Below are 19,123 nucleotides of genomic sequence, written 5' to 3' on the forward strand. Positions count from 1 at the left end.
AGATCTTGAGTAAATTTACTTAGTTACATTACATACCACCACAGCAGTATGAAGTGATGGGTACCTGTACTTGGTTTATGGAGATAATTACATGCTGTTTATTGATGAGTAATGCCTTGGGCTTTCAAATTGAAATATGCTGTTATTTCACATTTAGTTTTTACTTTGTTAACTTTTTAAATTCGGGATCTCATCATTGAATATAATAATTTCCTACTGAGGCATTGAAGTATTATAAAACTAAATGATCATCATGTTCCCCTTGGGAGCTATAACACTCCACTGTATATTTCTGGCTTTCGCTTTGTTCCACAAAATATTGAAAATAATTAGGTTATTTTATTATGTTTTGGTAGTATTTCCCAGCCATCTACACAACAGTTATCTACAGTATTCTGAGGTTTTAAGTCATGTAGGCCTACATAACGACATGCTGGGACATATTTTTATGTGCATTTCCATGCTGAAATATTAGATAAATAAGCAAATTAGCAGGTATTTCTGCTTCCGGAGCTGCAGAGTCTGGATCTGTGATCGTGGGCCACCTGCTGACTGTATGTTCCTGCTCTACAACTGCTACTACAGTTGTTATTATTAGTTTTATTACTATAATTATCATTATTATTCCTATCAATATCATCCTATTATTATTACTTTATTAAAATTACCACTACCATTACATTATTATTATTTTAAAATTCTAGGTGGAATTTGCATTGTGCCCCCCGCAGCCCACCCTAAGTCTGGTTCTGCTCGAGGTTTCTGCCTATTAAAGGAAGTTTTTCCTTGCCACTGTCGCCAAGTGCTTGCTCATGGTGGGAATTGATGGGTCTGTATAAATAACATTAGAAAGAGTACGGTCTAGACCTGCTCTATAGGAAAAGTGCAATGAGATAACTGTGTTCTGTTAAGAATTTGGGCTATATAAATAAAACTGAATTGAATTGAAAATTGAATTGAGTTTAGGACCTAAAAGGAACTGCTGAAGGGAAGCAGAACGACTAGAAAATGCTGTATTGGAAATGCTGTAGTTGAAACATTTGAGATGACTTCCTGTAATGAATTGGCGCTATATAAATGAAATTTTATTGAAATCGAATTAAATGTTTTATTTCTTTAATCAACCATACCTGCATTTATATAGCGCTTTCATCAAAAGCGCTCTACAATTTCGCCTCTCATTCACCCATTGACGCATGTTTGTTTCACAATCCCCGTGGGGGACAGTCATTGACATAATGCTTTCCCTAACCCTAACCTTAGCCTAATTGTAACCTGAACCCTAAAATCGAGTCTTAACCCTCAAAAAGCAGTCTCTACCCATGGAGACCTCAATTTTTTGTCCCCATAGTAACACAAGCCCCTCTCTGGGTTAGTGTGCATTCAGGTTAAAGTCGCCAACGGGCGACTGAGCCACATATAGCTTTAGATGAATAATCTCCATAGCAGCCAACAGAGACGCTTAGCCTACATCATGCTGCATCATTGCTTTTCGTTGCTTAATGTAGCCTAATTTTACTATTTGAACTGACAGAGTAATTTATTACAGTACTAGCCTATATGGAGAGTCGGGTAATGTTTAGTGTTGATACTGTTTTGTAAAACTTCAATGCAAACTTCTATGACTCAGCAGATACGACCCTCAGGGAATACTTCGCAGCACGGTGCTTCTGTCCTCCTGCTGCTCGTACGCTGCTGGCTCCGGTCCCGCCTGCTCCACTACGCACAGCCCCAGCCCGCTGCCACCCAGCCCACTGCCAGCCAGCCCAGCGGAGCCTCTGGCCACGTCTCAAAACGCCGCTTTGCACACAGCCGGAGGAGCCGTGGCCGAGGACAGAGTGGAGGAAAGGAGAGGACAGCGGGGTGTTGGGACAAAGAGCTCCGTCGAGAGGCACGACGACCGAAAACAAAGCTGAAGGTGAGATTTTCCTGCTAAATGTGGGGATTAGAATTAAAATTTGTTGGGTGGTTAACCGCATACAGAAACGTATCTATACTTGAACCAAACTCAGAGTTTCTTCAACGGTTTTACGACTAAGAGACAGGGCGCTCTTTTTTTTTTTGAATCTTTATTTAGTTTCTACTAGTTCAATGCAAAAACAAAAGCGCAACATAGATACATCAATACATTAATATTGATAGGGGCTCCATGACACGCCATTATTCCCATTTAGTCCGGGGATGAACGGCAAGCACAGTAATTTCCATTCCACAGTATTAAATTATGGTCACGTCCATTTCCATTTTCTTATGGAAGCTGACAGTTTAGTTGTTGATACATACATTTAAATTCAAGCTGCTGACATCTTTATTCGTACTTTTTCTTAAAAAAAAAACAACAACAAAAAAACCGTTTTGCCGTTTTGCTGATGTCATTTAAGTGGTCAGAATTTGGCTGTTTGCTGTACTATGACTAGTAGCCGGATCTAATATAGTTAGTTCAACTTTTTATTACCAACTAAATCACTGTGAAATATTGGTATTGTGTCTAGCACAATTAATTGAAGGTAACCTTTAAACAAAAGAGTTGATAGTTGAGCAGCTGTTGTTGAAGAAGACTGCCTGGCTGAGTAGAGTTTATTTATCCTCTTGACACAGTGCTCTTTCCACAAATACTCATGGCTGTATAATGCAGCTGCACAACATTTTGAAACAACACTGTAAAGCTAGTTACCCAGTATGGTTTTGGGTAACTGCATTCTCAGAAACATGCAGGGCAACAGAGGCTTGAAAACTGCAGCTGGGGAAACCAGAGGGTGGCAACATGTCTCTTTTCACAGAAAGAAGTATCTGTTCCCAGATCCAACCTCAGTTGTGGAGGCACCCCAAACAGCCAGTGCCAGTGTTGCTGCATAAAAGGCCCGATACGGACGTGGACAGTGGTCAGGACAGGGTTCTGTTCATACTGTCTTGGGTGTTTGTATAAGCGTATAAGTTCACACACATGATGTCTGTGCACTGTGCTGTCCACATGCGCATACATTTTGGGCTGCAATAAACAAATTTACACTTAATATTGCCTGAAGGCGAAATCGTTGTTGATGAACGGTCGATAATAGGACTTGTTGTTCCCCCCTTTGTCATGAGTATCCTCCCACAAATATTGCATTTCGCAGTTGTTTTGTTGACTTTGGTGAAGTGTATCCACACTTTATATAAGCATTGTAACATATTTGACACATGAGTAAAAATGATCCATACAAGCATTTAAACCGATAGACACCAGACACCATATACAATATCACAAATCACAAATTTGCCTTAGGGGGCTTTACAGTCAGTACAGCATCCACAGCCTCTGTCCTTAGACCCTCAATTTGGATAAAGACCCCCCCCCCAAAAAAAGCTTTTAACAGGGAAAAACTGAAACCTTCTGATTGTGGGCAAATAATAATATGTATTATATATATTAAAGTTATATACAAATATAATAATTAACTTAATGTAACAGCATGTCCGTTAGTGAGGATGGTAAGCTCTCTCCTGTTGGAGTCTCCTGTTGCAGCTCATTCAACAGTTTAGTTCTGCAGTATTGTGTCGTGCAGCATTAATCCTGCTTTGTAATTGAATTCACGTTAACCTCCTCCTGCAGGGCAGACTGTTGAACAATCCAGTATGGTCTAGATTTCAAGGAAATAGAAGTTTGTTTGATTGTCTGGATCCTGTCCCTGTGAATCACAGCCTCACCCACTTAGAGGAATTACAGTATCTGGCAACCCATGAGGACTGGCACTGTCCTGCTTTGGGCCCGGAGATTCAGCCAGAAATTTCACATGCCTGGCTGGGTTTTTGTGAGCTCTCTGGAAATGCAGCAACATCAGTGAACGGAAAAGTCAAGGAATTAGTTACTCAAGATGTATTTTCGTTTGTTTTGACCAGATTTTGAGTTTGTTGTTTGTTGATGTGAGATGCTGTTGTTAAGTTAAACTACTGTAATTGGATTAAATAGACTGCTCTGTCAGGCCAATCAAGGACATTAGAAAGTTATTCCAAACAAGGGACAGGCCTTATGATTCACTAAATAATCAAATTCATGACAAAATTCTTCCAGTGTATTCTGGTAAAGTTACTAATGTATAAGTGATTTGGACGTGAGAGGATCTGGTAAGATGCAACCTATATGACTGGCCTACTAATACAACAATAGAGGCATGTCTGGTGTTTACCTTGATATCCCGAGGGTCCAAACGTGAGGACCTCATGTCGGGGCTTGTTCAATAAGCACAACAGATTATGTTACACTTGCATGGATCAGCTCACTCAGCAGGGATCTTGGTTTCTCTTGGAAACGTCGAAGGACAGTCCATAACACAGTGTCTTCTTTTCACTGTTTAGTGAATATATTCATTTGGATGCTGGGATAGACCCCTGAGTTGGTGCGGTGTCCCTGCCTTCTAACTAACGGGAAAAAAAGACATTAATGTAAAGCAATAATAGCTTGTCACTGCACACGGAATATGGAAAAAACATCAATGCATTAGAACATCAAGATTTGATTAGTCTTGACTGTAGATTTACACAGTGTTCTGCTAATGTGGATGGAGAGCCTCTTGCTTCACCTCAGTACTTTTGTTCGTATCACAATATGCTTTACAGCATAGCAATAAAGTTCATTTAACGGCACGGGAGAGAGCAAAGTCCAAGTTCATGCCAAAGAGTTATACAGGATGGTTTTGAACCAATACACAAAAATAAACAAAGAGATTTGTTCCGACAATTATAATCTGGCATATGGATTATTTCATTAAAAAAACTAAAAATTACTTATGGTTTACTTAACAAACACAATCTAAAGGTTTTTACTTCAATTTTTTCACAGAGACCAGAGCTTCAAGAAGCCATTTCTGGTTCCGTGAAGTTATTTTTGAAAATAGCTAATGATGCAGATATTTGAAGTCTGATATGTTTAAAATTATTTACATGTAGTTTGGTTAAAGTTACTAATAAACCTTGTTTACAAAATCGTCTCATGCACCACTAAGTCACTTGTACGGTCCTGCGTTTGTAAGAAGCCACATATGTTGTTTTTATGGACGTTCGAGTATTGTTTACATGTTTAAAATAAGTAATGATCAACTTCATTGTATCAGAAATGGATGCCTCTTTTCATGGGCCCATTTTCCATAAAGTAATGTCTGTAAAAGCTCTTTTATCCAGTATTCGAGCTACCCTAGGTGACTAGTTGATACAAAAAAATATTGAACATTCTTTTAAAATATGTGTACTTTATCATGGAGAGAACGCATGTAGTTTAAAACAGCTTCTTTGTATTCATAAATAATCAATACAAGTACAGTTGTATTACATTTTGAGTTTATTTTATGTATTTGCTAACTTTCTGATGCTTGATGTATAAAGCTAATGTATATTTTTGTCTTCTGTTTGTTTAATTTTTGATTAGCTCTTATTGTTGTGGTGCACGATCTAAGGACCCAAAAGCAGAACACAGCGAGGCGGAGAGCCGGGTAGTGGTTTTAACAGTCTTTATTGTAACACGGTAAACAGTCACTGGGCGAGTCGTAGTCTGCTGGAGCCGGCAGTGAGGTTTGCCGACACGGTCCGTGGAGAACCAGCAGGGCTCAGGAGCGGCTCGTGCAGCGAGGCAGGCAGACCAGGAAAGGCAGTTTGCAGAGATCGGAGAGGACAAGGTGGCTGCGATCACTGGCAGGGAGTAGCTCTGCGGCAGAGACAGACAAGGTTACACATGAGACGACAACAGTGAGCAGCAAGAACTTAACTTGGTTGGGTTTGGAGCCGTAGCGAAGGTACCTTACTGATGTACTGAGACAATCTGGCGCAGGTTGCGTGGTAGAGCCAGGAGTTGATTGGGTGATGAATGTCAGCTGTGCCGGTGATCCGCAGCAGGAGGGAAAACCCGAGTGCCCCGCCAGGCCCGTACACACACACACACACACACACACACCAAGAGACGAACAGAGGACTGACGAGGAACACAGGGAGGGGAGAGTAACACCAGAGTACACACGGGGGGGAAATGTGGATAAACTATGACGTCGGTTTGTCAATGAACTGCAGAGAAACATAATTAATGGCATTTGACATGCTTACATTGTTTCGACTGGAATGCTGCAGAACTTGTTCACTTATCAGTATCACAAGTATTGTATAAAGTAACTGTGCTTCCTTCCAGTAATTAGAAGAGTTTATTGCACATGTATTGCAGAAGTGCAATAAAATACATATTGTAAAGCTTCCAAGTGGTAGTGTTTTCTGTATTTCAGCCCAGATTGGATGGCAAGGAGAGTGATCTTGCAGGATGCTTAGTCACCTCTTCCTTTGTCCTACGTTCTCCTTCCTTGTCTTATCTAGCCAGTGCTTCCTGCAAATCGAGCCCTTACTGACATTTACGTCTAAAGTGGAATTCTTATTCAACAGGTCCAGACAAGTTCATTGTATGATGCAGTTAGAAGGTCATTTATAATTTTCACCAGTGCTGTCTCCGTGCTATGATGCACTCTAAATCCTAATTAACTGTTATTCTGTAGGAAGTCACACAACTGATTGCCGACTGCTTTCTCAAGGATCTTAGAGAGGAAAGGAAGGTTAGATATAGGTCTGTAGTTGGCTAAAACCCCTGGATCAAGAGTGGGCTTTTTAAGAAGACGTTTAATTACAGCTACTTTAAAAGACTGTGGAACATAGCCTGTTAATAAAAACAGACTGATCATATCTAGTAAAGAGGTGCTAACTAAGGGTAACACGTCTTTAAGCAGCCTAGTTGGAATGAGGTCTAAGAGACAGGTTGATGGCTTAGATGAATTAATCGTCGAAGTCAGCTGAAGAAGATCGACAGGAGCAAAGCCAAAACACATATCAGGCTCTACAGCTGTTTCCAAGGTTCCTGTGTTTGAAGACAAGTCAGCACCGGTTAAAGGCAGGACTTGATGAATTTTTTCTCTAATAGTTAAAATTTTATCATTAAAGAAACTCATGAAGTCGTTACTACTGAGGGCTATAGGAATACATGGCTCAGGAGAGCTGTGACTCTGTCAGCCTGGCTACAGTGCTGAAAATAAACCTGGGGTTGTTTTTATTTTCCTCTATTAATGATGAGTAGTAGGTTGCTCTGGCATTACGAAGGGCCTTCCTATATGTTTTAAGACTATCTTGAGATCTTGCCAGACTAAACGGGATTCTTCCAGGTTGTTGGAACACCATTTCCTTTCAAGTTTTTGTGATGTTTGTTTTAATTTGCAGGTTATACCATGGAGCTAACCTTCTTTGTTTTATTATCTTCTTTTTTAGAGGAGCGATAGAATCGAGTGTTGTTCGCAGTGAGCCTGCAGCACTATCAACTAGATGGTCAATTTGGGAGGGACTGCAATTTGCATAGGAGACCTCTTTTATATTGAGACATAACATTGAATTAAATGCAGATGGGATTGCTTCCTTGAATTTAGCCACAGCAATATCAGATAAACATCTAGAGTAGGAGTATTTGCCTAATGGCGTGTAGTAGCAGTAATAGCAGTGGTCCATTAAAGAAGGATTCTGTGGAAAGACTATTAAATGTTCAATTTCAATGCCATAAACCAGAACAAGGTCGAGGGTGTGGTTAAAACAGTGAGTGGGTTTATGTACACTCTGACAGAAGCCAATCGAATTTAATAAAGAGATAAACGCAGTACTAAGGCTATCATTTTCAACGTCCACATGAATATTAAAATCACCTACAATAATTACTTTACTTGTTTTAAGAACTAAACTTGATAAAAACTCAGAATTCAGATAAAAATTCAGAATAAGGACCAGGAGCGCGATACACTATAACAAATAGAATTGTCGTGTTTTCCAGGTTGGGTGTGAAAGACTAAGAACAAGGCTTTCGAATGAGTTAATATTTAGTTTAGGTTTAGTGCTGATTAATAGGCTTGAGTCGAAGATAACTGCAACTCCACCTCCTCGGCCGGTGCCTCGAGGAATATAATAAGTATTAATATGACTGGGCGGAGTGGATTCATTTAGGCTAACATATTCTTCATGACCCAGCCAAGTTTCAGTAACACAAAATAAGTCAATATGATACTCTGATGTTAACTCGTTCAACAGTACAGCTTCAGATGACAGAGAACTGATGTTTAAGAGTCCACATTTAATTCTCATATTTTGTTTTGCTATTTCAGCATTTTGTGTTTAGGTTTTTATGTACAGCTCCTCTTCTGTTAACTTTTTTTATTAATTTAAGTGGTTGGGGGGCAGACACCGTCACTAAGGAGTTTTGGGTGGGTAACTGCTCTGGAAGCGCAGAGAAGCATGTAGGACTGCAACTCTGCCATGGTTTTGGTCCACTAATAAACTCGGCCAGATTTCTGGATATGAGAGCTGCTCCATCCAAAGTGGGATGAATGCCGTCTCTGCTAATCAGACCAGGTCTTCCCCAAAAAGTCCGCCAATTATCTACAAAGCCCACTAATCCTTTCAATATTAAAGGAGTACTATGTTGTGGACTCCAGAAATGTTAGAAAACCACCCCAAATTTTTTTAAATTCTCCAGGCTTTCCTTTCAGGTTATACATTATCTTTGTATCTATGTTCAAACACTTCTTAAAGCAAACTATCCCTCCCCATGAACTACAAACTGATCTATTTTTAAAAAAAGATCATTTTTTTGAATTTTCAACTTTATTGGACAGTTGACAGTGAAGAGGAAGATTGGGGGAGTAAGACATGCAACTAAGGTCCCCGACTCCGCAGATCTGATCTTTAAGTTGCCTTTTATCTCCAAACTGATTGTAAAGGTGGAGCCAAAAAGCTTTAAGTCACTTTCTCGTCAGGGGAGTGCCCATTCGCTCAGCGGTTGACTTGCAGAGGATCATTGAGCAGGTAGCGGTGGGAAGGCAGTTCCCCCTAGAAGAAGGTGACTCTTTGTAGACGCTGTTTTGCTGCTTCAGAATGCAGTAAAAGTTCACTGACCCAGAACATTGCAGCAAGTATCTATTGTCATCTCCACTGTATTGGCTTCACTCCATTTGCTGCTGGTGAAACACAGGATTGAATTCATTGAGATTCTACAAATCACCTGTAAGGGTCTCCACATCAGGCTCCCAGATACATTCATGAACTTTTCAAACCTGACCCACCAGTCCTGCTGTGCTTATCATCTCTCCCCGCCCCTTCCACTTTAATATATAGTAATTATCTAAATTAATTTCATTTAAGACTCAAAAGTAACACTGCGTTCACACATACAGGTACAAAGTAGTAGGCGGTCTCTGGCCTGTCATGAATCTGTAGCTCTGTAGGTATGTTCCATTGAGCATGTTATTTACATACCTTGCTCTGAGCTCTGACTAGACAGTTGTTTTCATTTTTTTTTTTTTTCCAGTTCATTTTATGTTGCACAGTTTCCGGAATACTGAATAGCCTTGTGTGCTTCCTTTTTTTTAACGCTATGCATGCTGTTGAAACTGTTTAATACAACAATGACGCCCGAGCTGGCAAGACTGACTGGCACTGCAGTCGTGTATCTGCGCTGGAAGTGATCCCCATTCCACTAGTAGAGCGACTAGGAAACAACTCTGTACTTCTGCTTATGCAGGCTTTAAAACAAGCACGCTTGAGCCTTTCTCAACTTTACCCTGCAGTGTCACTAGATGCCTGCTGGACTACAGAGACTTGGCTCACAATGAACAGAAGCCTATCTCTCTCCCAGCTTTTGAATAAGGGTAAGAGATTTTGATTTTGTGGCACCCAGGCTATAGAACAGCCCTCCTGTAGACATAAGTAACGGTCAGCAGTGTAGACTGTTTTAAAGAGTGTCTGAAAACATTCTTATGCAGACACAACTTTCATTGCTGTATCTGCTTTCTTAGTTTGTTAGTTGGTCTTGTGCTCTGTTTTAGTGATAGACTGATTAATTGGTCTGGCATTTTGAGATAATCGGCTCTGGCCGTTGCCTGCCCACACAAGGTAGACAAGATAAACAGAAAATGTCCTAAATGTTAACATGTTTCTCCCATCCTAAATGACAACAAATCGAATCTAAAACCGTTACTGGCTAGCCTTAAATATATATTATGTTATAATGTATAGAATAATGCAGTTGAAAGACATCGCTTCTGACATACTGTACCCCGCTCTCACATTCTGAAATCTACAGCATAACCCAATGTGTTTTTCTATTTCATTAATTAATAAAAATTCCATCTAAAACAACATGTCAGTGGCTAGTATATTACATTGTAATATGCATGGAATAATGGAATTATACATGACTTTTCTTCATTTTGATATTGGCCACCCTTCTCTCTGAATATCGGCATTGGCCATTGAAAAACCTGTATCGGTCGACCACTACTCTGTTTTTACAAGCTTGTTTGTGAAGCTTGCTCTAGGCAGGCGCTCCTGCTTCTGAAACTGTCGAGAGATATTGTTGCTTTTAGCTAAACAGCTTTTAGTCAAAGACCAATTTTATCAGGGTCTCTGATTATTTTAATAATATTTTCCATTATCTCCTGTATTATAACAACTGTACGAGTTGCTAAATTGTCATTTGCAAGGAATATTGTGCATTTCCTGTCCATTTATCACTCTCTCTCTCTCTCCTCTCTCTCTCTCTCTTTCTGTCTGTCTGTCTCTGTCTCTCTCTCCTTCGATTCATGTCTCTCATTCACCCTCAGCCCTGTCTTTTCTACAGCAGAGTCGACACACAAGGTGACGAAAAAGAGAAATATCCACATTAAGCACCAGAAACAGTGATCCGCAGCCATCATGCCACGCTGCAGTGTGAACCTCAGCACCATGATTTTCCTGGTGATCCTGCAGGGGGCAGCAGTGGTGCTGTTCTGTGGCTGGTACATCCAGCTCAATCGCTGCGGCTCTGCCCCCTCCAACAGCAAAGTTCACGTTCTGCTGCTGTCATCGTGGCGATCAGGCTCGTCCTTCCTGGGTCAGGTGTTCAGTCAGCACCCATCTGTCTTCTATCTTATGGAGCCAGCTTGGCATGTGTGGACCAAACTGCATAAACCCGATGCACGGGTGCTCCGAATGGCGGTGAAGGATTTATTACGGAGCGTATTCCAGTGTGACTTTTCCGGGATGGAGGCCTACCTGTCAGAGCACCCCAATGTGTCCTCCTTGTTTATGTGGAGTCATAGTCGAGCACTGTGCTCAGAACCAGTCTGTCCTCTGACACCACGCAACCAGTTCAGTAACCAGACTCTGTGCCTCCAGTCATGTGACGCTAGGGGCCTGCAGCGGGTGGAGAAGGCCTGTGGCATTTATAGTCACGTGGTGTTAAAAGAAGTGCGATTGTTTGAACTTGAATCCCTCTACCAGCTCTTGCAGGATCCAAGCCTAGATCTCCGCATCATCCACCTGGTCCGAGACCCTCGGGCAGTGGTACGGTCTAGAGAGGAGTCAGCCAAAGCCTTTGAGAGGGATAATGCTATCGTCTTGGAGCAGAGAAGCATACCAATAGCCGAGGTGCAGTATCAAGTCATGCAGGAGATCTGCCGTAGCCATGTGCGCATCAATGAGAGGGCAATCCTGAAGCCCCCTCCATTTCTAAAAGGCCGCTACAAAATGGTCCGCTATGAGGACATGGTGCGTGACCCACATGGGGAGATAAATGACATGTATGAGTTTGTAGGCCTGGAGATGACCAGAGAGTTATCTGAATGGATCTACAGGGTGACTCACGGAAAAGGCAAAGGCTCCAGGGCAGAGGCCTTTAAAATCACATCAAGAAACGCCGCTGATGTCTCCCAGGCATGGCGTACCACGCTGCCACACAACAAAGTCAAACGTATCCAGGAAGTGTGTAAAGGGGCCATGTCATTGCTTGGGTACAGGACGGTTAATAGTGTAAAAGAACAGAAGAGACTTGACATAGATCTACTAGTGCCACAGAAACAGTTTCAGTTCAGCTGGTTGCCAGCTAAAACAAAGCATCCAAATAACAGTTAAAACATGAATGACAAAGACATTAACACCACGAGACTACACTGGACTGAAGACGGTATTCTTTATTAGGGGTTTAGGGGTGTAACAGTAAGTGTATTCATCCCGAAGGGTTCGGTACAGGACGTTCAGTTCGGTATGCGACTTCCACGGCTCGGTGCACCCTGTGACCCAGTCTATTACTGTCAAAATAATCTATTTATGTCTACTACTCGCACACGCGGAACAGAAATTCTAGAGCACAAGTTTTTATTGGCTGTAAAGGTCTTTAATGAGTGCTACCACAGACTCATCAACTGAAGGATGGCATGATGTCCAAGGTTAAAGCATTGATTTGTGACAAATACACACCTCACTGTCAGTGGAGTGAGAGGATAGAAATGTGAAATGACAGCACAGCTGTATGATACGTTATACATGATACATTTAGAACTAATGTGAATTCATTACATTTGAATCCGCATTGTTTTAAGCTGGGCGTCTTGCCAGTGACCCCTGCAGGTCTGTCCCAACAGGAGATTGTTGATCAATGACGACGCTCCCACAGAGGAGGAGAGGCCAGGTGTGTCCCTGAAACAGGATATTATGTTTGTTTACAGGGAGATTATTTGGTCTATTTTAGTTGGTCTAGTTTATTAGTTGATTAATAACTGATTACACTCATACACTAAATGACTAGCGTTTTCAGTAAAGTACATTTGACAATGATTAAGGATGAAAGCATTTAGTCAATAGAATGTTAATTCATGTTGATTTACATCTTCAGAGCCAAATTATCTACTGTTACTAGTTAGTATTTAGATTCTCTGAGTTCTTTCTGTTAAGATATTGATCAATTCTGTTTCTATAGAAAAATGTCAAAGCATCAGTAGTTTCCCTTAAACATGAACTTGAGCATATATTTTTATTTTGCAAGTGCAGCACAATTGTTCTGATTGAAACCATATCTACTTTCCCCTTGTAGAATGTTATACGACAAAATATTGTTGCCAGTTGGTATTCAACACAAACGTTGATTTGAGGTCTACGCTTTAAAATATTTCCTAATTTTAAATTTAGAAACTTAAAGCTGCACTAATTATTATTAATCGTTATTTTTATATTAACAATGGATCAAATGACTACGTGTATGTGAAAGGGGTCTATGCAGTTCCCCTCACTTTAGAGAGTTTCAGCGTCATTCAAGAATTCAGCATTTAAAGGAAAATTCCACCATAAATCATTTCAATACAGCCCCAAAATAACAGCTCATCACAAAATACTAGAATGTCCAGAGCATTAATGTGTAACATTGCCATTTGACATTTTGAAGTCTTGGCTGTTGTTTGGCTTCACACTGAAATGAAAGCATTTCTGCACCAGCTCTTGAGTTAGCTTAATGAGTAGCCAATCAGTTTGCAGCTACTGACACATACTGTATTCAGTAAGAAATGTTTACTGGGATGGTACATGCCAAAGTTAAGTATTAGATTAAATATGCAACAGAATACAGTATACAGTCTACTGTGCTGAAAGGGTAATTGTCAGTTCAATCTGCACAATAGGAAAGTTGAAGAGTCTTTGACGTTTGACCCCCTTGTGACATCATATTTTGAGGGGGTAGTGATGCCATGAGCTGTACAGGAATATCCCCCGATAGAGACACTGGTGATGAACGGGTGAAGAGCAATAGATGAAGATTTGGATGAATGAGATGTGGAGCGGCACTTCTGATGAGCTCACTGGAAGGACCAATTGGAAAGACTGGTTGTGATGGAGACCGGAGGGGAACGGGGTGGGCGAGGGTTGCATCGATCTGATGCTGAAACGACAGCTGACAGCAGCAGAGAAAGGAACCATTTTAAACTTTGACAGCAACGATACGATTGGCTCAGAGGTTGTGGCAAAATCTGATTGGTTTAACTGAAAGAGTGAATGCCCTCAGTCATCTGATTGAGTTGGAAACAGGAACAGCCACTGAGAGAGAGAGAGAGAGAGAGAAAGAGAAAGAGAGTGAAAAACACAGAATAAGCATGAAGATGGTCTTCCTGGTTGAACGTACGCTGAGCTTCATTAAGAGTTAATATGGCTGAAGATGTGAGTCTGTTGCTGTGCTCCGTGTGTCTGCCTGAGACATGGAGCGTATGGAACAAAATGTTCACTGAGTACACACTGTTCTCTCACTGTGTGTGTGTGTGTGTGTGCAGAAATGTTTAGGGATTTTCCAGTGACAGAGCTCTGTAGTGTTGAAAAAACAAAGTTGAACAGAACACTGCACCTCTTCTATGTTTAACAGCAGTGTTGTGGGTTTTGTTAGATATGAATCAAAATAGAAAGCTTTTCCCCTTTGCTCCTTATCACTGTCTATTATCCATGCTAATATCATCAGCAATAAAAAGTCAAATTATGAATCACTATTCCAAATTCGTATTGCCACAAGGTTATCCAGTGTCATTTATAAATAATCAGCACTCAACCTTTATCAGTTTATATTCCCTGTGGTGGTACTGATAAAATAAAAACACACTGGAGTGTTTTTTACAGCTACAAATTCAAGTTCAAGTCACTCCTTTTGAGAGTCAAATTAGTGTTTTTGCATGTTTTATCCCATTTATCACAAGTCTTCTCTTTTTGAATGGAATTTTGAATGTGTTTCCCTGCCTTTAAGGCAATAATTGTTTCCCATTCAGTCAGAGAACATCACGTGTGCTTTGATTGTTCTCAGAGTTACATTATTGTTGAAAGGTAATGCAGTGCAGACCTTTCAAATCGGTCTACTCTTTCAGCTGCATCACCATGCAACAAGAATGAGAGATAATAATATTATAATATTATTTACAATATTGTAAATTATGTATTATGCAGCTCAAGCAAGTGACAAATCTCTGCAAGTTCATTTTGATACTGATGTAGTGTGTAGGATTTAGTGGCATCTAGCGGTAAAATTGTAGTTGGCAACCATTTGAATACCGCTCGCCTCACCCTCCCCTTCCAAGCGTGTAGGAGAAACTATGGTGGCCGCAAAACTCGCGAAAAATTTGAAGGGCCCTATCTAGAGCCAGTGTTTGGTTTGTCCGTTCTGGGCTACTGTAGAAACATGGCGGTGCATCCCTCTATAGATATAAAGGGCTTATTCTAAGGTAATGAAAACACAACGATTCTTATTTTCAGCTGATTATACACTAATGAAAACATACTTATAAATTTTATATTCCATTTGAAGAGTGATGAAATAACCAATATCCACCAATGAATTTAGTTTCTGATGCTTCAACCACAACAGGACAAGTTGCCCAACAGTCCAAACTGAGGAGAACGCACAGAGAGAACTAAAGATCAACATAATGTGCTTTTCACTGTGGAATTATTCAAATGTTTTGATAAAAGTTGTTATTCATTTCATGAAGTCCCTGAACAGTTCACATGTGTCCCTATGCAATGTGAAAGATATGAAACACTTAACTGTTATGTTTATCCACATCTCTTTCTTTTCAATTATGTTTCCGATTGTATGAAGAGCCAGTTGGCAATGTTGTGCCTTACAGAGTGTTTAGCTGATAGACCTGCTAGTTTGTTCTTGTATCTGAAGATGACTTACGAAGCAGAAACTATATGGTACTAATGACTAAAATAAATACTGACATGTAACCTTTGGCAGTTTTTATTCTGTTGCCTTTAACTGAAAGCTGCTTAGAAACCTGGCTTCACAATGTTTGTAAGAAAATGCAAGATTTTCTCAGCAGTACATCATTTATGTTTGGGCACCATCTGTTGGCTGAGTCTAGTAAATTGTATGAAATAGAATTTGAACATCTCCACTAAATATTTATTGTATGTCTGTTCTGAATCGAAAGAGCTGGCAAACCAATACTCGTTGCGGAAGGACTCTGAAAAGGTTTTATATAGTAACTACAAAGTGATTCTTTAGTTTTGTATTATATTAAAATAATGTTTCACTAACCACACTCAGCACAGTTTTTACAGTGTTATCTGAAGTTTCTTTGAATGTCCCTCTTAACAGAAATCCAAACATAATTCAAGTAGAACTACACATCCAACAGTACTGACATATGTTATACTGCCTATAATTAGTCAGTGTATGTTCTTCCATATACTTCCATATATATAACATATTTTGTACATATATACACATATCAACATTTATGAAGGCACACCCTATGCACGTCTTTTAGACTTGTAACTGAGGGTAATATAGTATAAGGGAGGGATATTTATCGTCTCCAAATATCTAAAAATACTTACTGTATATAAATAAATACACACACATACATACGCGATTGTGGAATATCAATATAATAAGTACCAAGTGCTGTACAATTTTGAGGTACATGCACCTACTTCAGTATTTCTAACTGATGCTACTTTATACTTCTACTCCACTACATTTCAAAATTATAGTTAGTAGTTACTTTACTCGGTTACTCAGATTAAGATCTAAAATCAAATCACGTATCATAGAAATGCCAAAAACAATAATTAGAAAAAAAATAAACTCACTGTTTTACACTACAGTTGTGTGATTAGTATGCATATACTGCTGTTACCTTCTGTATGATACCTTTATATTATTACAAAGAGGAGGAGGACCATTGAGCCAGCAGATGTTATTTTAAAAAAGCTTTGAAACAATCTTCATTGGATAACATGTACAGACGGTCTTATGAAAGCATGACTCTATATATACTACTGTATTTTTTTATATTTGAATAAGATTCAAGATTTTCGAGATTCAAGGATTTATTTCTCACATACTCATATGTCTCAATAAGTGCAGTGAAATGCGGGGGTGGCATATTCCAGAGGATTCGCTAAAAGGTTAGTGTGCAATACAGTACACAATACACCTCCCCACCAATCACAATCCGGCATTTTTGGTGGCCATGCTAAAATATTTTTAAAGTCAACATATTAAAATAATGGGACTCTCACTTCAGAAGAGGCTGTAATGCGGGCCTCACACATTTAGATTAAGTGCGGATGTTTCTGTAACTTGGTACACTTTCTGTTTCTGGTCCTGGGTCTCTTTTTTATTTCTAATTTTACCCACATGGGCACGTACAGTGATCGAAAGTAAAGATGTTGCAAATGCATTAACATGCGAAATTTACAAGATAATAAACTACGTACTGTAGGTTTTTAGATTTAATGCCTAATGGATTTCTCCTCTTGCAATTATTGTCTCAAAGTGATGATTCTTATTTTCAGGTGATTATACACTAATGAAAACATACTTATAAATTTTATATTCCATTTCCATGGTGTTGGGATGGTTGGGATGTACAGTATACACATACAGCTGCATGTGGAAGGTGTTAAATGTGGACATTCCTTTATGTTGGTAAAGATTTTCATATTGCTTAGTAATTGTTGGAAAGTGCAGTCATATATAATAAAGAGAAGAAAAAAAATCATTATCGTCAATATATAAGTGTTTTTCATTTTAGGTTCAGTGAAGCTCCCACAGGTGCAATTGGGGTGGTGCTGCAGAAACTGATGCTGCAACAAGATAACACAAGAAGCCAGAGTAAAACAGGAAACTAGGCGATTTTGCCTTCAAAATAAAAGCTAGGTTTGACAGGATTGGACCATGAAGGATTAAAGACTCTTAACATGATGTGAAACATCCTGTAATTCCTCTTCTGGATGGGATTATGGCAGCTGCTCAAAACTGATAATAGTGTGAAAGATACAACTTGTGCTTACAAAATTCAGTTGATTATAGTGTTAATTCTGAATATTATCATGTAAAAGCATTTCAGTTTGGAATGTATCATGTCAAAACTACCATATTTTTGCTATAGGCACTGTAGCTATAGCTATTTGCATAAGCTCTATTAGAGCTATTTGCTCTAAGACCTTGTCTATATGCTCGTTTTCACTGGTGCTAGTGCCGCCATAACTTTATATGCAAATGTAATGCATGCACAGAAAATGAAGCTATCAAACGCAGGGGAGAACATCTGTGACTAATGGTTAACATGCCAATGGCTCACATTTTTTGAGAGAGAAGAAAGCTGGTGCCTCCCACTGGATTATCCTCTAAAGAAAACACTGTTGCACTCCCACTTCGACAATGCTTTTCAGGGCTTCTAATTGGACCATTGATTGTAGAAAACATGGTTGTAGCATCTGTGATGGCACAACATTGAAGTTTTGAGGCTTAGATTTGGGTTTATAGCTCATCGCTATCTTGACAGTTAGGGTTAGTGTTAGGGAAAATATAGACCTGGTTTAAGGGGAGGAAGCCTGGATGGAGTTGGGGTGAGACAGCAAATGGTAACCAACATACCTGTGATTATCTGAGACAGCTGTCAATTAAGGAAACAATCATTCTTCTTTTTAAGCCCTAAATGGAACAATGATTCTTGAAATTACTAAGACGCTCAACTAACCCAACGCTCCCTTTCTGAACTGACACCCCCAACACAACAACCTGCCAGTTTGCAGCAGATGTTGCTGGGAGATTTGGTTATGAGTTAAAACTATGCTGCAAAAATAACTTTTTAAAGGACTACATCATTCACTACCAATCAGATTTTTTATATTATTGCCAACCACTTCCCAAAGCATGTACTTATTGACTGTTTTATTGTCTCCCCTGCGGTAACATTAGAGCACCATAAAACGTAGTGTGAGTTATAATATGCAGTACGAGATACGACTGATAAAAGCTGAATTGTCTGTTGTGGGTAAGTATCAATACTCCTGCCAGTATTAGACGACCAAAACCTAGTTTTCTTATAGCCTGATCCGTGATAGCTAACTTTACGATGTCACTGGGGTCTCCAACCTGCAAGTTGCTCTTTAAAATGAGATATCAAGAATTCTAAAAGGACTTTGCCAGTGAAGATGGAGACACCTTCAACTTTAGCTCCCACCCCAGAAAGACACTCTGTTGACAGTAGTATACACGGCTAACGTTAGCATCACTCGATGTAGCCCCGCTGTGTGTACTGAAGTAACCGCAGCAGCTGTCAGTCTCATGCAGTCCTAGCTTCGTTATTCCGTCCTGAACTCCTTCATGTCACCGGGAACATAATCCTCCTTTCTAAAATGAGCGCCGAACACGACCGTGGTGTTCATTACAGATGCAGCGGTAAAGTCCCGTCTCTTCACCTGCGCGCACCAGAGCTAGCTAGTCAGACGGTGGACTCGATGTCTTGACAGGCTGAGTTTGTGAAACACAATAATTCGGCCATGA

General features: G+C 39.9%; 1 protein-coding gene and 1 long non-coding RNA gene across 4 annotated transcripts; one reads left to right on the forward strand and one right to left on the reverse strand.

Annotated features, from left to right (window-relative positions):
- Positions 1-1,490: 1,490 nt before the first annotated feature.
- chst6 (carbohydrate sulfotransferase 6) lies at positions 1,491-15,549 on the forward strand. 3 transcript variants are annotated; one of them, XM_044194346.1, is made up of 3 exons: positions 1,492-1,918; positions 9,606-9,686; positions 10,641-15,549. In XM_044194346.1, the coding sequence occupies exon 3, from the start codon at positions 10,732-10,734 to the stop codon at positions 11,926-11,928; it is 1,197 nt and encodes a 398-aa protein (XP_044050281.1). In that variant the 5' UTR covers positions 1,492-1,918; positions 9,606-9,686; positions 10,641-10,731; the 3' UTR covers positions 11,929-15,549. The 3 variants fall into 3 exon arrangements, with proteins under 3 accessions (XP_044050282.1, XP_044050281.1, XP_044050280.1); XM_044194347.1 differs by lacking the exon at positions 9,606-9,686 and having other exon boundaries at positions 1,491-1,918; positions 10,658-15,549; XM_044194345.1 differs by lacking the exon at positions 9,606-9,686 and having other exon boundaries at positions 1,742-1,918.
- LOC122875364 lies at positions 5,469-6,631 on the reverse strand. Its single transcript, XR_006377812.1, has 2 exons — positions 5,770-6,631; positions 5,469-5,677 (listed from the first exon to the last, which is right to left on the reverse strand). It is a non-coding gene; the product is annotated as an uncharacterized LOC122875364 (long non-coding RNA).
- Positions 15,550-19,123: the final 3,574 nt, after the last annotated feature.

This window comes from Siniperca chuatsi, linkage group LG4, assembly GCF_020085105.1.
Source record: "Siniperca chuatsi isolate FFG_IHB_CAS linkage group LG4, ASM2008510v1, whole genome shotgun sequence".
Taxonomy (NCBI): Eukaryota; Metazoa; Chordata; class Actinopteri; order Centrarchiformes; family Sinipercidae; genus Siniperca; species Siniperca chuatsi.

Bases quoted from the DNA above. Each gene is read 5' to 3' on its own strand.
- chst6 (XM_044194347.1), top strand. From the start codon at position 10,732: ATGCCACGCTGCAGTGTGAACCTCAGCACCATGATTTTCCTGGTGATC.